The following is a 16,820-nucleotide window of genomic DNA, read 5'->3' on the forward strand; positions in this document are numbered from 1 at the left end:
TGATCATATCTTTAGTAAGGAGTTTGTATTTGAATTGCTTGTATAATTGATATATATTATATGATTAATAATATTTAATGATTAAATATAATAATTAAATTATATATAATATCACTTGTTTGGTCAACAATATATTTTCTAGTCATAACTTTGAAAGATATGATTTATTCCTCTTATATTTTTAAATAGTATTTATGAGGTGTCAGAATTGAGGGTAAAAGATCCCCTTTGGTTATGTCTCAGATTCTTTGCAAAAGAATTCGCAAACCCTAAGTTTGTGGCAAAAGAGGATTTATTTGCACCAAGACAACTTTCTTATTGGGCAAAGAATCCTGTTAGGATTTTTAGCAAAGATGGGTTTACACTGAGAAAAAAATATCTTCATCAGTGGGCAAAATCCTGTTAGGACTTCTGCAAAAATGGTTTAACAAATCCTTAGTAATATCAGGTTAGTCTTGGCCTGGAGATAGGGAGCAGTTTGAGTGACTATGCCCCAGGCCAAGATTTCCAATTGAATGAGATTACTTACCTTGAATGGGTACAGCCCCTCCCAGAGACTGGGAGGATTTGAGAGCCAGGTGCACCCTTCACCCAAAAGTTCCTTTCTGACCCTCCACCAAGATTAAAGAAGAAATCATTTACATCAGTATCTTTAACTTAAAGAAGCCCTATCCATTGTGAATGGATTCCAAAGTAAATTTAATAGCATTAGTCTAAGCTCAGTTTCTGCCATACTACTGATTTTCAAGTTTTCCAGGAGTTTTTATCAAATAGGGATTTTTAACATAACTAATTTATGGTTTTTGCTTTATTAAATTCTGAATTATTGAGTTGCATGGTTTCTGATTTCTCCCTTGTCTATTCTGTTCAATTGATTCACTTCTCTATTTTTTTTAAACCAGTTCTAGATAGTTTTCATTACTGTGCTTTATAATGTATTTTTTGGTGCTTTCTATACTATTCCTCCTTCATTTTTACCTCTTTTCACTATTTCCCTTAATATTCTAGGTCTTTTATTATTTCAAGTGAATCTTTTTTCATGTTCTTTGGATAATTTCATTGGGCTAAGTCTAAAATTGTAAATTACTTTTGGTATAATTACTATTTTAAATTATAATAATTGCTAGAATTTTATATGCATTTTGAGATTTGCAAATTGCTTTACCAATATTGCTTTAGACTTAATCTTGGGAGATAGGTCCTATTGTTATTTTCATTTTACAGAGGGAGAAGGCTGAAGAAGGGGAAGGGACTTAATCAGAATCACACAGCTTGCAAGTGTCTGAGGACCTGTTTGAACTCAAGTCTTCTCAACTCTGTTGTCCAGCACTTTATTTACTGCACTACATTGGCATGGCTCAGCCTTGAGCACTGATTATTCCTCCAACTATTTAAGTTGTTTCTTACATCTTTTAAAAAAATAACAGCCCCTAGATATGATAGAGAAATATTTTTAAAAGGGGCTTGGGATCTGGGTCAAGATTTACATGACAATAACACAGAAACTGTTCAGAAGAAGTAACCCCATGTAGGTACTTAGAAGGTTTAATTCTATGAATAACAGACAAAGAAAAAATAAATTGTCTTTATTAATGAGAGAATAAAAACCTAGAATAGGCAGAAAGAGGAGACAAATAATGAAGAGGATAAGGGGAAAAATTGTTTTTTTAGAAAAAAGCATAGAAAAAGAAAAAACTTGTAATCAATATGTATAGTTAAGCAAAAAAAATTACTAAATTGGCTATGTCCTCTATACCCATCCCCCCCGCCCCCCCCCCCCCCCAAAAAAAAAAATCTCTGTTTCTGTGCTACACATGTATTCAGACTTTTTCTGGTATTACTCATCAGTTACTGCTCATGATTGCAACTTCTGAACATGGGGGAATATCAGGAAGAAATGGATGAAAACATTTTTGTACATGTTACACAGTAGATTCTTAATAAATAAGCATCTGTTGACTAACTGAATTAGAAAGTGCTCCTTAACTTATTAAAATTTGCAATAGTACTAGCAAAATCCACCTAGAATTGAAAGTTAATGCACATTAAAATTAATTTTAAAATATATAATAAACTACCAAGATTTACTTAAACATGATTAGAAAACACTTTTAAAAGAATCACTTTGAAAGGAAGCAATTAACATGATTTCAGAAGTTTTACTTTGCAAGTATCTTCAAACTGTAAACCTCAAAAGAAAGAGATTATGTGTTGGCTAATTAATATTTTAATTGATAAAACAGAAGATGCTATTCCATACAAGGTTAAATCTTCTTAAATCTGCAGAATTTTAATAATTACTAAGCATTCATGCACAAAACTCTCATTGATCACAAATGAATAAATTCATGGCCTTATGACTGGAGATCTATAGATAGAGATCAACTGTAGCAGTGATTTTGTGTAAACTCGTCTGATATTTTAGAATGATCAGAAATTGATCTTTCCTATCCATTTAAAGTGTTGTGTGTGTGTGTGTGTATGTGTGTGTGTGTGTGTGTGTGTTGGAGTATGTATGTATGAATGTATATGCAGGTGGAATGGAGTAAAATGAGGTAAAAATAATCTTTATATATGGTTCTCAGAGCCATAGACTAGATGAGAAGACTAAACTGAGGACTAACAACCCATCTGCTATTAATTATCCCTCTCCTGAGAGTACACAGAGAAAAGAAACTTCATCCATTTGTGTACGATATTCCCCCATGTCCCGAAGTTGCAATCATGAGCAGTCACCTCCCTGATGTCATGGTCCTCTGACAAAGAAGGACAAATAACAATTTGTAGCCTTTCTATACTTCAGGAAGGAAATAAAAAAAACTGAATAGTGACTGATTAGTAATACCAGAAAAAGCCAGAATACATGGGTAACACAGAAACAGAGGTTTTTTGGGGGGGGATTGTGTATAGAGGAAATGGCCAATTTAATAATTTTTTTGCTTAACTATACTTGATTACAAGTTTGTTTTTTGTTTTTTGTTTTTTTTAATAATGAAGAGTCTTTGAACTTCAGAAAAATGAAAACTTTTACTAAATTCAAAATACTTAGAAAAGGTAGGCAAATAGGAGTCTGGAAGCTAAAAAGATTTAATGTGGAAAACTAAGCACAAGGAAAACTCCTCAGAATGTTAAAGTACTGACTTAAAAGAAGACAGGGATTGAAAAAAGCAGTTAGTAATCATAGCTTGCTAAATAAATTAAGTAGTGGGGTAACATGAGATTGACAGGATAAGGAGACAAAACAAAACCCAATAATCTTTCAAATTCTAGAATACTTCTTAAAAAGCATCCATTTGCACAGAATGAAAAAAGGAGGGTTCAGTAAAATTTAATATATTTTATGATTTCAGAAAATTAGAATTTTTAATCATGCTGTTAAATTCACAGAATCAGTTTTAAATGTACAGGTATTAAGTGGCATAATAACATTTACATTTATAAAGAAAAAATTTAATAAAAATAAAAATATAATACTTCAACAACAATATTATATGATGACCAGTTCTGATGGACCAGGCCATCCTCAGCAACAAGATCAACCAAATCATTTCCAGTGGAGCAGTAATGAACTGAACCAGCTATGCCCAGAAAAAGAACTCTGGGAGATGACTAAAAATCATTACATTGAATTCCCAATCCCTATATTTATGTACACCTGCATTTTTGATTTCTTTCACAAGCTAATTGTACGATATTTCAGAGTCTGATTCTTTTTGTACAGCAAAATAACGTTTTGGTCATGTATACTTATTGTGTATCTAATTTATATTTTAATATATTTAACATCTACTGGTCATCCTGCCATCTAGGGGAGGGGGTGGGGGGGGGTAAGAGGTGAAAAATTGGAACAAGAGGTTTGGCAATTGTTAATGCTGTAAAGTTACCCATGCATATATCCTGTAAATAAAAAGCTATTAAATAAAAAAATAAATAAATAAAATAAAATAAAAATAAAAAAAAATAAAAATATAAGAAAGTTGGAAAATATATAACTGAAAGACTTATGATGTTTTCTGAATGGGAATATAAAAATTATACATGATTTTCAGCACTTCATGATAACATTATAAAAATAGAACTGGCGTATATTGATTTTCAGGGCAAATCCATCTAACATTAAAGAACTAATACTACCTATTCTATGCAAATTATTTTTAGAAATTGAGAAAGAATATACTTCTCAAGTTGTTTTCTGAAAAGAATATAGTCCTAGTACCTAAACAATAAAAGATAAAGAAAAGAGAACTATACCTTAATATGATGTGTAAAGATTCAAGTATTTAAAGAAATACTTTGAAAGAACATTGTAGTAGTAAATCCAAAGATTTTTTCATTATAGTTAATTTTATTTATTCCAAGAGTTCAAAGATAATTCAGTAGAATACAAACAAATAGGACAATTAATCATTCTAAATAAAAGAATCCAAAAAGAATTTGTGTATATAAATTAAATGCAGAAAATGTCTTTGGCAAAGCACAATCAATTAATAAACAATTGTGTACTGTAAATTAAACATTGTATTAAGAAGTACTATTGAGGTGTGAGAAATGAGGGTTAAGAGATCCCCTAACAGCAATGGGATGGTGGCAGGCTTTGTGAAAGAATTCACAAACCCTAATGAATATAGGCTCGAGGTTTGTGGTAAGAATAGGTTTATTTATGCTAAGAAAACAGTGTGCTAAGAAGACAGCTTTCTTAGTGGGCAAAATCCTGTTAGGATAATTTTGGAAAGGTTTACACTGAGAAAGATCCATTGGTCTAAGTCCAGAAGGGCATTAGTAAAGATTGGGGTTTCAGAGTCTTCTTTTATTAGCTTTCTGAGGTTTGAGGCTGAGATTAAGGGCTAATTTTTGATTTCAATAGAGGACTGTGATTATGCCCCAGGCCAAGATCTCCAATTGAATGAGATTACTTATCTGGGAGTTACCCTCATGAATGGACAGAAGCTTGTACCTCTACCAGGGGCCAGGAGGGTTTGAAGGTCAGACGTGCCCTTCCCCCAAAGGTTCATTTCTGACCTTTTCCCCAAAAGGGAGCACAGTTTATATCAGGGGCCCTCCAGAGATTAAAGGGGACACAGTTTACATCAGTAAAGATAAAAAGACTAGCCTGAAAAGCTTCTGCTCTCAGTTTACATTATTTTTTAATTTCAAAATTCTGAATTTAGATACCAACTCAAGTATGTGTATATAGAGAACAGAAGATAAAAGAGTATTTTCTCTGAAACCATGAATCCCCATTTCATATTACTAAATATTTTTGTAAAATATATAATGAATTCTGTGCATTAATTTTTAAATGGCTGTGCTCACCAAGACGGTGGAGAAAAGCCCAGGGACTCACCTGAACTCTCCCAAATTCATCTCTGAACAACTTTAATGACTCAAATGAATTCTTGAGCAGCAGAACCCACAAAGGGATGAGGTGAAATAATTTTCCAGCCTGAGATAACCTAGGTCAGCAGGAAAGGTCTATTGCACTGAGGTAAGAGTGGAATAGAGGCAATGCCCTGAGAAGACTGTGACTTCGCAAGTCAGCAGCAGGCTTTGGGAGCAACTGAGTTGTCATCAGCAATTTCTGAAGTTATCAGCCCACAGGTAGTAAGGATTTCAGACAAATAGAAGATTACAAGAGTCATCTGCTGGCAGTGGGTGTAGGCCTTTGCTGCATTTTTCACAGTTTGCAGTGAAGAAAATGAAGAGGGGTACAAGCACACCAGTTCTTGCTTTCTCTGGGAAGTGGGCACATTCAGAATTCATAGAATCATCCTACCTATGTTGAGTTTTGCTTAGGCTGGATCATCAGTAAATGTCAAAAGCCAAAAGGGCTGCTGTTAGATACAAATGTCCATTGTTTCCCCTATGGGAATATTCTTTAGACTCTCAGACCAAAATCAATCTGTCCTTAGGGCTTTCTTATTTATATCCTTAAAACTTTGTATAATTATTTGCCTTGAGCCTTGTAGAATGGTTAAGAACTGGATTGACATGTAGTGTTGTCCTTTGGTATATGCCTTGATAATAAATTTGTTTATTCTTAGTTCTCAAAGAGGATCAATGACACGAGGAGGATGATGATGCAGAGGTACTACAATAGGCTATAACACCTATTTATCTTGCCATTTCTAATTTTTTTTTTTCCAGTAAATTCTCTCTTAAGGCCGTACAAAATTCACAATGGCCATTCTCTTTGGCAAAAGGTAGTTTTATTTAGGAAAAGAGATTACAGATAAAATGAAGGGATACAGTAAACACAAGTAAGTAGTAAAAATAAAGTAGAGTTGGGAGAGTACATAGCAAGGAAATGGGTTTTAATATTTAATTATGAAAAGACAACTTCCCTAGGGGACCTCACAATTAGGAAAAAGGAAATATACCATGAGGTTGGAGTATGCCTTTAGCTCATAGTATCCTAAAAGAGTTAATTACCTGTGAGAAGAACACAGGACACTATAAGGCATGGTTTGGGGATGAGAGGAGAGACACCATAAGGTAGTGTCATGGTGGACTGACCAAAAGGAGTTCAGCCAAAGTGGCATGAGTCATGGACAAATTTATAGGGAAAATTTAACCTGAGGGCCATGACTGGGATTTCTAATAGGACATAGAGCTACCTTCACAAAGGGTAGGCCTCAATTTGGATTTCTTGACTGGACACAATAAGGTGGTACCACCCACAATGGCAGGGGTGAGGGTGAGTGGGGAGACCTTCAGAGAGAGTGGTACCATAAGGCTAAACTGATATCTATTAAGTGTCCTACATCAGGGAACAATTCAGTCAATATTTCATTCTTTCTCTGCCAACTGAACCTCCATGCCTTGGCATTCTGTACCAGAGCTTTTTGTTTCCCTATGTGGCCAGAACCAATAGAAGCTGCTGTGTCTGAGAGTTTTTTTTGGATCACCTAAGGCATCCCCTGAGCTGCTTCTCTCAGTTTCCCAAGGATTTGTGCACTTTTGTCTATATGTCATGTTTTATATGAAGTGGTCATGTAAAGAAAGAGTAAGAACAGTCCCTGCCTTGAAGAACATCCCTAGGGGACCTCACAATTAGGAAAAAGGAAATATACCATGAGGTTGGAGTATGCCTTTAGCTCATAGTATCCTAAAAGAGTTAATTACCTGTGAGAAGAACACAGGACACTATAAGGCATGGTTTGGGGATGAGAGGAGAGACACCATAAGGTAGTGTCATGGTGGACTGACCAAAAGGAGTTCAGCCAAAGTGGCATGAGTCATGGACAAATTTATAGGGAAAATTTAACCTGAGGGCCATGACTGGGATTTCTAATAGGACATAGAGCTACCTTCACAAAGGGTAGGCCTCAATTTGGATTTCTTGACTGGACACAATAAGGTGGTACCACCCACAATGGCAGGGGTGAGGGTGAGTGGGGAGACCTTCAGAGAGAGTGGTACCATAAGGCTAAACTGATATCTATTAAGTGTCCTACATCAGGGAACAATTCAGTCAATATTTCATTCTTTCTCTGCCAACTGAACCTCCATGCCTTGGCATTCTGTACCAGAGCTTTTTGTTTCCCTATGTGGCCAGAACCAATAGAAGCTGCTGTGTCTGAGAGTTTTTTTTTGGATCACCTAAGGCATCCCCTGAGCTGCTTCTCTCAGTTTCCCAAGGATTTGTGCACTTTTGTCTATATGTCAGGTTTTATATGAAGTGGTCATGTAAAGAAAGAGTAAGAACAGTCCCTGCCTTGAAGAACACACAATGTAATGTATATATCCACTAACTCCCTGCTACTGACACCTTTCCTTTACCTGTTAATGCAGATAAGACCCCCTCTTTGTGTAACCTCCATCTTAGTTCTATAGTTGACCTCATGTTATCATTAGAATTTGGAGGTTCTTCCATCCACCATTAGAGCCATTAATCTTCTTCATAAATCCCTTTCCCCAACTCCAAAGTGAGGATTACTCAGCCTGCCTATGTTCACAGTCACCCCTCATTGCATATATAAATGGGGAAATAAATTCTACCCTATTCCTTAATCAGTGAAAAATTCCTGCATATTATTAAGACATGAGGATTCAACAGATTTGTAGAGAAGAACATTTCTAGGGGAAATGACATCCACTGCAATCAGGAGGTATAGAAAAACTGATATATAGCTTTACAGGTGCTTGAAAGGACTATAATATGCTCTTCATTTTATAAGAATGTAGTAGAGCTGACCCCATTCTCCTCTGATCTATGGATTGAACTAAGTGGAGTTCCTACAGTCTAAGTGTGCCCCCTTCTGTTTCTAGCCTGGGTTTAGTGAGGGTAATGAGGAAGTAGAGTTACCAAAATGGTAGACTAGGTTCTCCTATTTTGTCTTCTTGTTGCCTACATTGGCCATATATATCTGGGATATTTGGTGTCCTTTATCTGAGGAATATGAATATGAATGATGAATATGAAATTCAGACCAGATTTGTAGATCTAATTTATTCAGTAAAGTTTTATTTTGCACCTGCTATGTGCCAGGCATTGTGCTAATCAGTGATGATACAAATAAGAAAAAGAAAGCCCTCAAAAAATTTAAAAGTCTAATGGGGGAATAAGAGAGGATAGATCTATCCTGCAACTTTGAGATCTGAAGGAGCCAAAAAAGACTTGCTAATCCTAGGTTAAGGTTTTTTGTCCTGACCCAATTCTATCCAGTGCTTGAAGGTGGAAAAAGTCTGTAGCTACACATTAGAGAGTGAGCAGAGAGTCTAAAGTATTGACCTGTCTAAGAGAGATCCTAGACTGTGAGAAGACCTCACAAAGCTAGAGACCTATCCAGAGCAGTCTTGTAGTAAACTAGCAGTTGAATGACCATGTCTTGTCCACATTAGCATTAGTCAGCACAGATGCACTTGACTTTTCTCAGCAGTATGATCCTTTGAGGAGCCAGCCCATTTGAATACCAGAATGACCTATCCATCACCAGTATGATGTTGTTTGGCAAACTTGATGAACGCCCTCCAAAGAAAGAAAGGACATCAAATTTCTACAGTTGTGGTGGTGTTGATTGCTTGACAGTGTATAGTCTATACATATATTTCCCTGCTTTTTCATTTAGAAAATCTGTGGTAGTATTAAGGGGAAAACAGTAGTTGGGGGGAAATTGCCATGTAATCTTAATATACCATTTGAAAAAATGTCTTTGATAAAGGGAATAAAACACAGTCTAGTCAGAGTAGACAATATGCAAAAGTAAGTTGAAAAGCGGGGGAAGCTTTTCAGGGGATACCCAGTGAGGAGCCATGATGTTCTGTGTAGTTGATACTTTGATAAAAAATGAAGAGTTACTTGTAAAGTTCAGAAAGCTCGGACCCCTTTATAAAGGAAATCTTTGGGAGAACTTTTATTGTCTCACCCTCTAGTCTTCCAAAGAGGAGAGGCAACTAACTGCACGAGTTGAGATGTTGACTATCAAAAATGGAGTTTCAGTATGATGTTCATTGGAGCTGAAAACAGGTCAAACACATCTTGGAAAATGGTGAATTTGGCTTACCAGGTGCTTATTGTGATTCCTGGAATAGAATTGAGGAACCTGCCAGCTAATGCCAGAAAGGAGTCACTATTGTCCTATCCTTTATATATTTTACCTGATGGTCATAATCATCAACAGTCATAACTCAACAATAAACATTTCTTTTTAATCAGTAGAACCAGTATGAAATAAAGTTGTCTTTAGTGGTTCCAGTGAAGGAAATGCAAATGGTTTGGAGATAATGATCCATTTTTTTTCCTTCGTTATTTCCTAGTGATAATTCCTTATTATCATCTTCAGATGCTTTCAGAATATTATTTCAGTAGTTTTTCTCATATGTTTGTACTACTGATTTCTTCATTAGAAATGTAAATTTCTAATGAAATTGCATATAAAATTTCCCTTCTTGCATTTAAAAATTCTCAAAACTCCTGCATTTAAAAAAAATAAAAATAAAAACCTTTCCTGAATTCTACTAACTTAAATGATAAAACTGTTTTTAAGATTGGCGTAGAAGCATGTCTTCTGCCAATGTTTCCAAAAGATTTTTAAAATGTTTTGTTTAATGTTTCATTATTTTAGAGATTAAGCAGCCATTTCATAAGCTCATATTTTCTTTATATAACATTTTGATAATATTTACATCCCAATTGCTAGTAAGTTAAGTAAGCACTTGGAAATAGTTTGCCTCATACTGCTGTGAAGCTTTCAATTTTGGTACTAGGTTAATGCTTTCACACTGAACATAGATGGCTTTACTTTCTAAAAATTTTATTATCTTTGCCAGGAGTTTATATTTAACATGTTTAGACTGTTTAGATTATTTGTAATCCATTTTAGCATTTTCAAATGGTGTAAAAAATTGGTTTGATTTTAATAGTTAATTATTTAATTCTATTTCTAATTTAAATAGCTGTGATTAAGAATTTGTTTTGTGCTTTTAAAATTTGTTATGGCTAAATAAAACATTTTAGATATAGAAATTATATTGATCACACAATTAGGGAATTAGTAGAAATATTAAGAGGTCATTTAGTTTTCCTCCTATAGAAACTTAACCATTTAAATATTGTACCGATTTCACTTTTCTAAATTAATAAAAAGCCATCTTGTAAAATATATAGATTTTTAAAAAATATTTTCTGGCAAGCCTGATAGAGAATCATTCTTGGGAAAATAATAAGTAAATCAAAATCTAATATCATAATTCTTGAATGCCACCTGCTGGCCTATCTTTAAAATAACTGGAATTTTAAAGCCTGGAACAAGTGTTTGAATGTTTCTAGTTTTGGTCTTTTTCTTAATTTTTTAAGTGTTGTAATAAAATCAGCAACTAAAACAACATTAACTATGTAGAATATTTTCTAAAAACTTTTTAGCATTTCCTCTTTTAGTTTGATAAGAATATAAGTAGTCATATTGACAGTATTTATAAAATACCTATGGCTTGGTAGAAAGTAAATATGAAATTATAACATGTATAATTTTAGAACACTAAAATTGTGGGGAACTCTGGAACTTATCTCATACCCTTGTTTTATTTTACAAATCAGGAATCTTGAGTTTCAGAATGGAAGCATTGTATCTCAAGTCTAACTTTTGGACATTATATAGATTTTTGTAGAGCTAGAAACAGGAACCAGCTCTCCCAGTGTTTGTTCTATTACATTTAATACATATAATTTCATTTTCAGAATTCATGCTTTATGCATTTAGAATTACGAATTGCTTAAAATATCTGTCACTTGGAAAATATTTTAATATTTGAAACTTCACTATAAAAAGGATATTTAATAAAAAATACTAATATTTAGAAGCCATTGCTAGAGTTTTTAGCTTCACATAATTTGACACATTTATAGGGCTTTTTTTTTTAAGTGAAGAAGAAAGCTATAATTTCATTATGGAAACAGGTGAGACAATTTTGGTCTTTCATTTAGGTGCTTATGCTCCCATAATTGTAGCTCATTTTGATATCTGTATCTATCTACTGTAATGGATTGTGGGCATCTAATGTTGTCATGAGCTGTCAGTCTCATCATCAGTTTAGTATTGTAACCTTATCTGCTGTGACACCTAGAATAAAAAACCCACAGACCTTCAGTGCTTTTCTTAAGGAATAGATGATACTACCAAAGATGATCAGAACAGATTTTGTTGTCTTCCTAAACCACTTAATATGATCAGAGAATTAAAATTTCAAGAAGTCATTTAAAGAGAGCTGCATTGAAAATCCTCCCCAGGTTAGGTTTCCTGTAGCTTCATAGTCATATGGTGAGGAGACAGAATATTTCAGGCAGTGTAGTCTGGAAATTTTTTACTGGTTTGTGTGATCAAGCAAATTTATTAAGTTCAATGAGGTCACAGTAATTTTCAATAAACTGTGACTTGCTGATTTATATCAAAAGATCTATACAGCAGTAAACAATACCATTTACATTTAATTAGTTTTATTGAACCAAAGGCAATTTTATTTGTAATGAACCACATGTTATGATTAAGGATGTATTTTAATGATCTTTAAGTAAGGCGAACAAATGTTGCCCTTGACCTAATAGAGGAGGCTTTCCTACATTATTGATAACTTTAGAGTGATTTCTAAATTACTATTGTGAAATGCAGAGAAAGACATTCTCATTATTATGTCATTATTCAGTCAATTCATGACTAATATAATAGATGGAATTCATTCTACTAAATGGTAATGCGCATATAAAAGGATTGTTGATAGCTTGTTATTTGTTGCCCTACTTTAGAAGGTATCTCATATAAAAGTTTTATTTTTTAAAAATTACTTTGTTGACATCAAGTTTTTGGCATCTTTGTAATCTAGAACTTAAGGAAAACAGCCTTTCTGTTGTTTATAAATTCTAACTCATATTGAATAAATTGAAAGATCATGAATCTATTATTTCTTCTTCTATTGCAATTATTGTAAAATTATATTTAGGAGAATTTGAGTAGTATGATAATTATAAAACATTTCTCTTTATATTAGTGATCAGTATATACTCTGAAAAGGATCTTTATGATTTATTAATGTTTACATCATTATTGATTACTGTAATATTTGTTCTCAAAGGAATTCAAGGCAATTTACTAATTTATTCTGATCTCTATATGTTCAGTAAAATGAAAGGAATGGACACAGAGTAAAAACATGATCTCAGGTTACTTCTATAAGCCCAAGAAGCCACCATGTTCCATTTTTTGGAATTAATAGCTATTTTCTTTTTCAGAGAATAGTTTTTTGCCTGTCAAAATTGAATACTGTGTATCCATAGAACTCATTCCCTTGAAGTTTTATTCTATTTTTTTATTGTTGATCTTTTCATTTTTTAATAAGTCCTTTTGATACAAAGAATCAAATAACTTTGTAATTATGTTTCTTCCAGAAACTACTTTGATATAGCTCTTAAAATCAAACTAACCATTTAGAAAATTAAATAATTAAACAGAAACATCTGATAGAAAGACTATAAATGACATATGCTATTATTACTTTGTATTCTTCTATCTGCTTCTATTTGCTTTTTTAAATAGATATTTATTATGGTATTTACAAAGAATTGGCACTAGGCATATACATTTTAAAGATAAAAATAGTTGATGTAGACACTACCTTTAAGAAATTTACATTCTACTTAAGGAGATATGGCATTTGTAAAGCAATTACTATGTGCCAAGCATTTGTGCTAAGTCCTGGCATTAAATCATATCCCCACCCTCCACTCCACAAAAAAAGAAAAGAAAGCAAAGCAGGCCCTGCTTTCAAGGATGTTGATATTCTAGTGAGAGAAAGGTTGGAGGTAGGAGAGTAAGAAAAGACACCTTGCAAAAGTTGATCTTGAGATGTAGTGAAAGAAGCCATAATTTCTTAGAGGGTGAGGTAAAGAACATTCCAGTTATAGGGGACAACTAGTACAAAGGCATGGATATGAGAAAATCAAGCACTATGTGTGAGGAAGTGCAAACAGACCATTATGACCATATTAGAGTGTTGTGTTGAGAGAATTGTGGGAGTCTGGGAAGATAGAAAGGAGGCAAGATTGTGAAGACATTTAAGTGGCAAATAGGTATTTGTTTATATTTGATCTTGTAGGCAATAGGGAACCATTCGATGTATGATCAGGGAATGACACAGTCAAATCTTCAATTTAGGAAAAGTAATTTATAAGATAGTATAACAGACATAAAGGAGAGATTCATCTCAAGAATTTTATTTGAAGAAAGAGCCTCTGAGTTTTCTAAATGTACTCAGGTCTTTACATACCTCTTTTCATCATCATGGACATAATTTGTAAATGGAGTTTCTTCATCTTAAATAGTTTAGTTTATTTTCAAAAGATAGATTTCTACCAAAAATTGTTTTTGATGTGTCATTTTAGTCATGTTCAGTGGAATGATTTGCCATTTCCTTCTCCAGCTCATTTTACAGATGAAGAAACTGAGGCAAACAGGGTTAAGTGGTTTGCCTAGGGTTATAGAGCAGACTTAAGTTTGTGAGCCTAGATTTGAATTCAGGAGAAAGTCTTCCTGACTGCAGGCCCAGCACACTAGCTGCTGTATTTACCTGGCTGCCTCACTACTGATTATAGGGACTAAGGAAATGGTGACACTAAGAGAATATTATTATATCATGTTAAAATGCATTTTTCAGTCAGTGGAGAAATTGTCTTAAGAATGGGAATGTCTTAAGAGCTGTTAGCATCCTTTTTCTTGATAAAATTTCCTACAAATTAAGACATTTTCTCCTAGGGAAACAGCTCACACATCACATCTCCTCCATCCTTTATGACTGTTGAACTTGTTTTGTCCCAGCATGGTGGGGAATCCTTGTTTACTCCTGACCAGTGTACCAGTGTGACACTGTGGTGGTCATATGCTAGTTCTCATCCGTGCCAAAAATATCAGCCCTTCTCCCTTTCAAAAAGGAAGCAAATTTTTCTTTCACAGTTGATTTTCTTTTTTTATGTGGTAAAAATATGATGAAAGTTTATCTTTTCCAGATATAATATAAGCACATTGATTTGGGAGCCATGGGGTAGGAGTGCTTTTGCCATTCACTAGGTGTTGGAATCAGTTACTTTGTGTTTGATAACAGATGACAACAACCAGTTTAAAATGCACATTAGGCTAATGGTTTTGTCAATCTATTGTAACAAGGTATTGGATACCTTATCAAAGGTCCTCAAACTTTTAAAATAGGGGGCCAGTTCACTGTCCTCAGACTGTTGGAGGGTCGAACTATAGTAAAAACAAAAACTTTGTTTTGTGGGCCTTTAAATAAAGAAACTTCATAGCCTTGGGTGAGGGGGTTAAATGTCCTTAGCTGCTGCATCTGGCCTGAGGGCCGTAGTTTGAGGACCCCTATTCCAAAGAAATTAGCCTCCTAGATCCATGAATTTCCCCCAGATTAAAAATAATATGATTTTATTTCAGTTTTTGTACAAAAGCATATTGTACAGTAGCACTTCTTATATTATTTCTATGAAAAAAGTGAATATGAATTGGTTATTTAAATTTTCTTTGTAGTTTTTTTGAATTACAAAATTGCAATTAATTAAGCTTTGATCTGTTTCAGGACCTTTTCTCCATCAATGCTTATGTTTATGCTCAGAAACCACAACTAGATATTCATGGCTTTGAAGGCACTTTTACACGGGTAAGTTGTCTTAATTACATATAAGTAGAAATATATATGTATGTGTGTCTGTGTATATAGATATGTATATCAATATATAGAAATTTATGTAAGAAATTTAATTTGGTAAAGCAGTTTGTTATTATGAAATAGTAATTAATCAATTTTAAAATACTTAAAAAACTAATATCACTCAATTTTTAAAGTTACTGCCCTTTTTAAAACCGAATAGCCATTTTGGGTAGATGCAGCCAAACTGCTTTCCTTTTGTGATGTTTGTCTCCAATAAAATTCGTCCCTAAAAATTGTTACCCTCAAGTTATATAACCTAACTATTTTACCCCTGTGTCAAAAAACATTAACATGATACAGTCTTCAAATCTTTCCCAGTTTTTTCTTATTAAAAATAGATGTATATTATTATTTATGCTAATTATACTGTTCCATGACTTGTTGCTTTTGCTATAGTGTTATTATTGTAAATTTCTTGAAGCTTTCTGTTAAAAGTCAAACCATTGATGTTTCAAATTATTTAAAATTTGGGGGGTTTGTGAGAACAATGTTATTAAGAAATCACTTCAGTTTGCTGTTAATACTTCATTATCCACACATAAGATATCAGCCTACTGTTTCTTGTTATTTGTTATTTATTCTTTTTCAATTTTGTCAAAATTTGCTCTGTTTTTGTTTTGTTTGTTTGGGGTAGTTGAGGTTTTTTTTTGTTTGTTTGTTTATTTGTTTTTTTGAGGGTTTTTTTTTTTTTTTTTTTGGTTTTGTTATTTTCAGAAAAATTCCAGTTATTCATGGGGGGAAAATGCTGTTAAGGAAATATATGGTAGGATACGGTGAAGGTAAAGAATGACAGATGAATAGTCACATACTCTACTACTACAATAATCAATGACATAAGTCCATTTGAGCTTTTGATTATAGCTTTACTCAGTATTTATTTCCTTTCCAATTGTATTCATGTTCATATTTTATTGACTAATTGTATATTATTCTAAATACTAATTTAATTATTTTTCACTATTTTTTAAACCCAAAAAACAAATTATGGAATTCTTCAGATAAATGTAAAAAATATTCTCTTTGACAGTGTATTGTATATTATGTATTTTAAATAATATTTAATGTATAAATTCATATATACCTGAAGCTACTATTTAAGAGTGAAAAAACTAAGTGCAAACAGCTTCTTTAAATGATTTTTTTTTCATCCATGTTATTAATAACTTTCATTGTGTTTTTGGTAACTTTACTTACCTGCACACTTATTCAGAAGAATGTTGTCTTTTATTGCTGATCCCAGAGACTTGTGAAATGCTGTAATTTTTGTACCTTTGGTATTCGTTGTGTTTTTGTTTTTTTTCTTGACATGGTAGTGATAGTACCATTTCCTTGGTATTCTTTATGTTGAATAAAATCCTATGTCAGCATATTTAGTAATTTCTAGTGTAAGAATTCAGCCCACTCTAGTTACCTCTTTTTTCTAGATCACATGGAGCTAAAATGTGGTGTTCTCTTCTTTAAAATATAATGGTTCTCTCTGGGAGCAGGTTTCTTGGGGAGGTTTTCTGGAGGCAGCCTTAGTTTCAGTTAAAAGTAATAATCACCTCAAACACAGCCAGGTGCTAAAACTTCAAATTTTTTATTGTGTCCTTCAATATAGCATGGTTAGTTTTCTTAGAGAC

General features: G+C 33.3%; 1 protein-coding gene across 7 annotated transcripts in view; it reads left to right on the forward strand.

Annotated features, from left to right (window-relative positions):
- The window catches only part of ATP9B (ATPase phospholipid transporting 9B (putative)), a 451,952-nt gene that overhangs the window by 181,772 nt on the left and 253,360 nt on the right, over positions 1–16,820 (forward strand). For all 7 annotated transcript variants that reach the window (XM_031946730.1, XM_031946732.1, XM_031946731.1 and 4 more), the window contains one exon: positions 15,067–15,147. In XM_031946730.1, coding sequence (XP_031802590.1) covers positions 15,067–15,147 — 81 coding nt within the window. The remainder of the gene's footprint in view (positions 1–15,066; positions 15,148–16,820) is intronic.

Source organism: Sarcophilus harrisii, chromosome 1 (assembly GCF_902635505.1).
Source record: "Sarcophilus harrisii chromosome 1, mSarHar1.11, whole genome shotgun sequence".
In the NCBI taxonomy this organism is placed as follows: domain Eukaryota; kingdom Metazoa; phylum Chordata; class Mammalia; order Dasyuromorphia; family Dasyuridae; genus Sarcophilus; species Sarcophilus harrisii.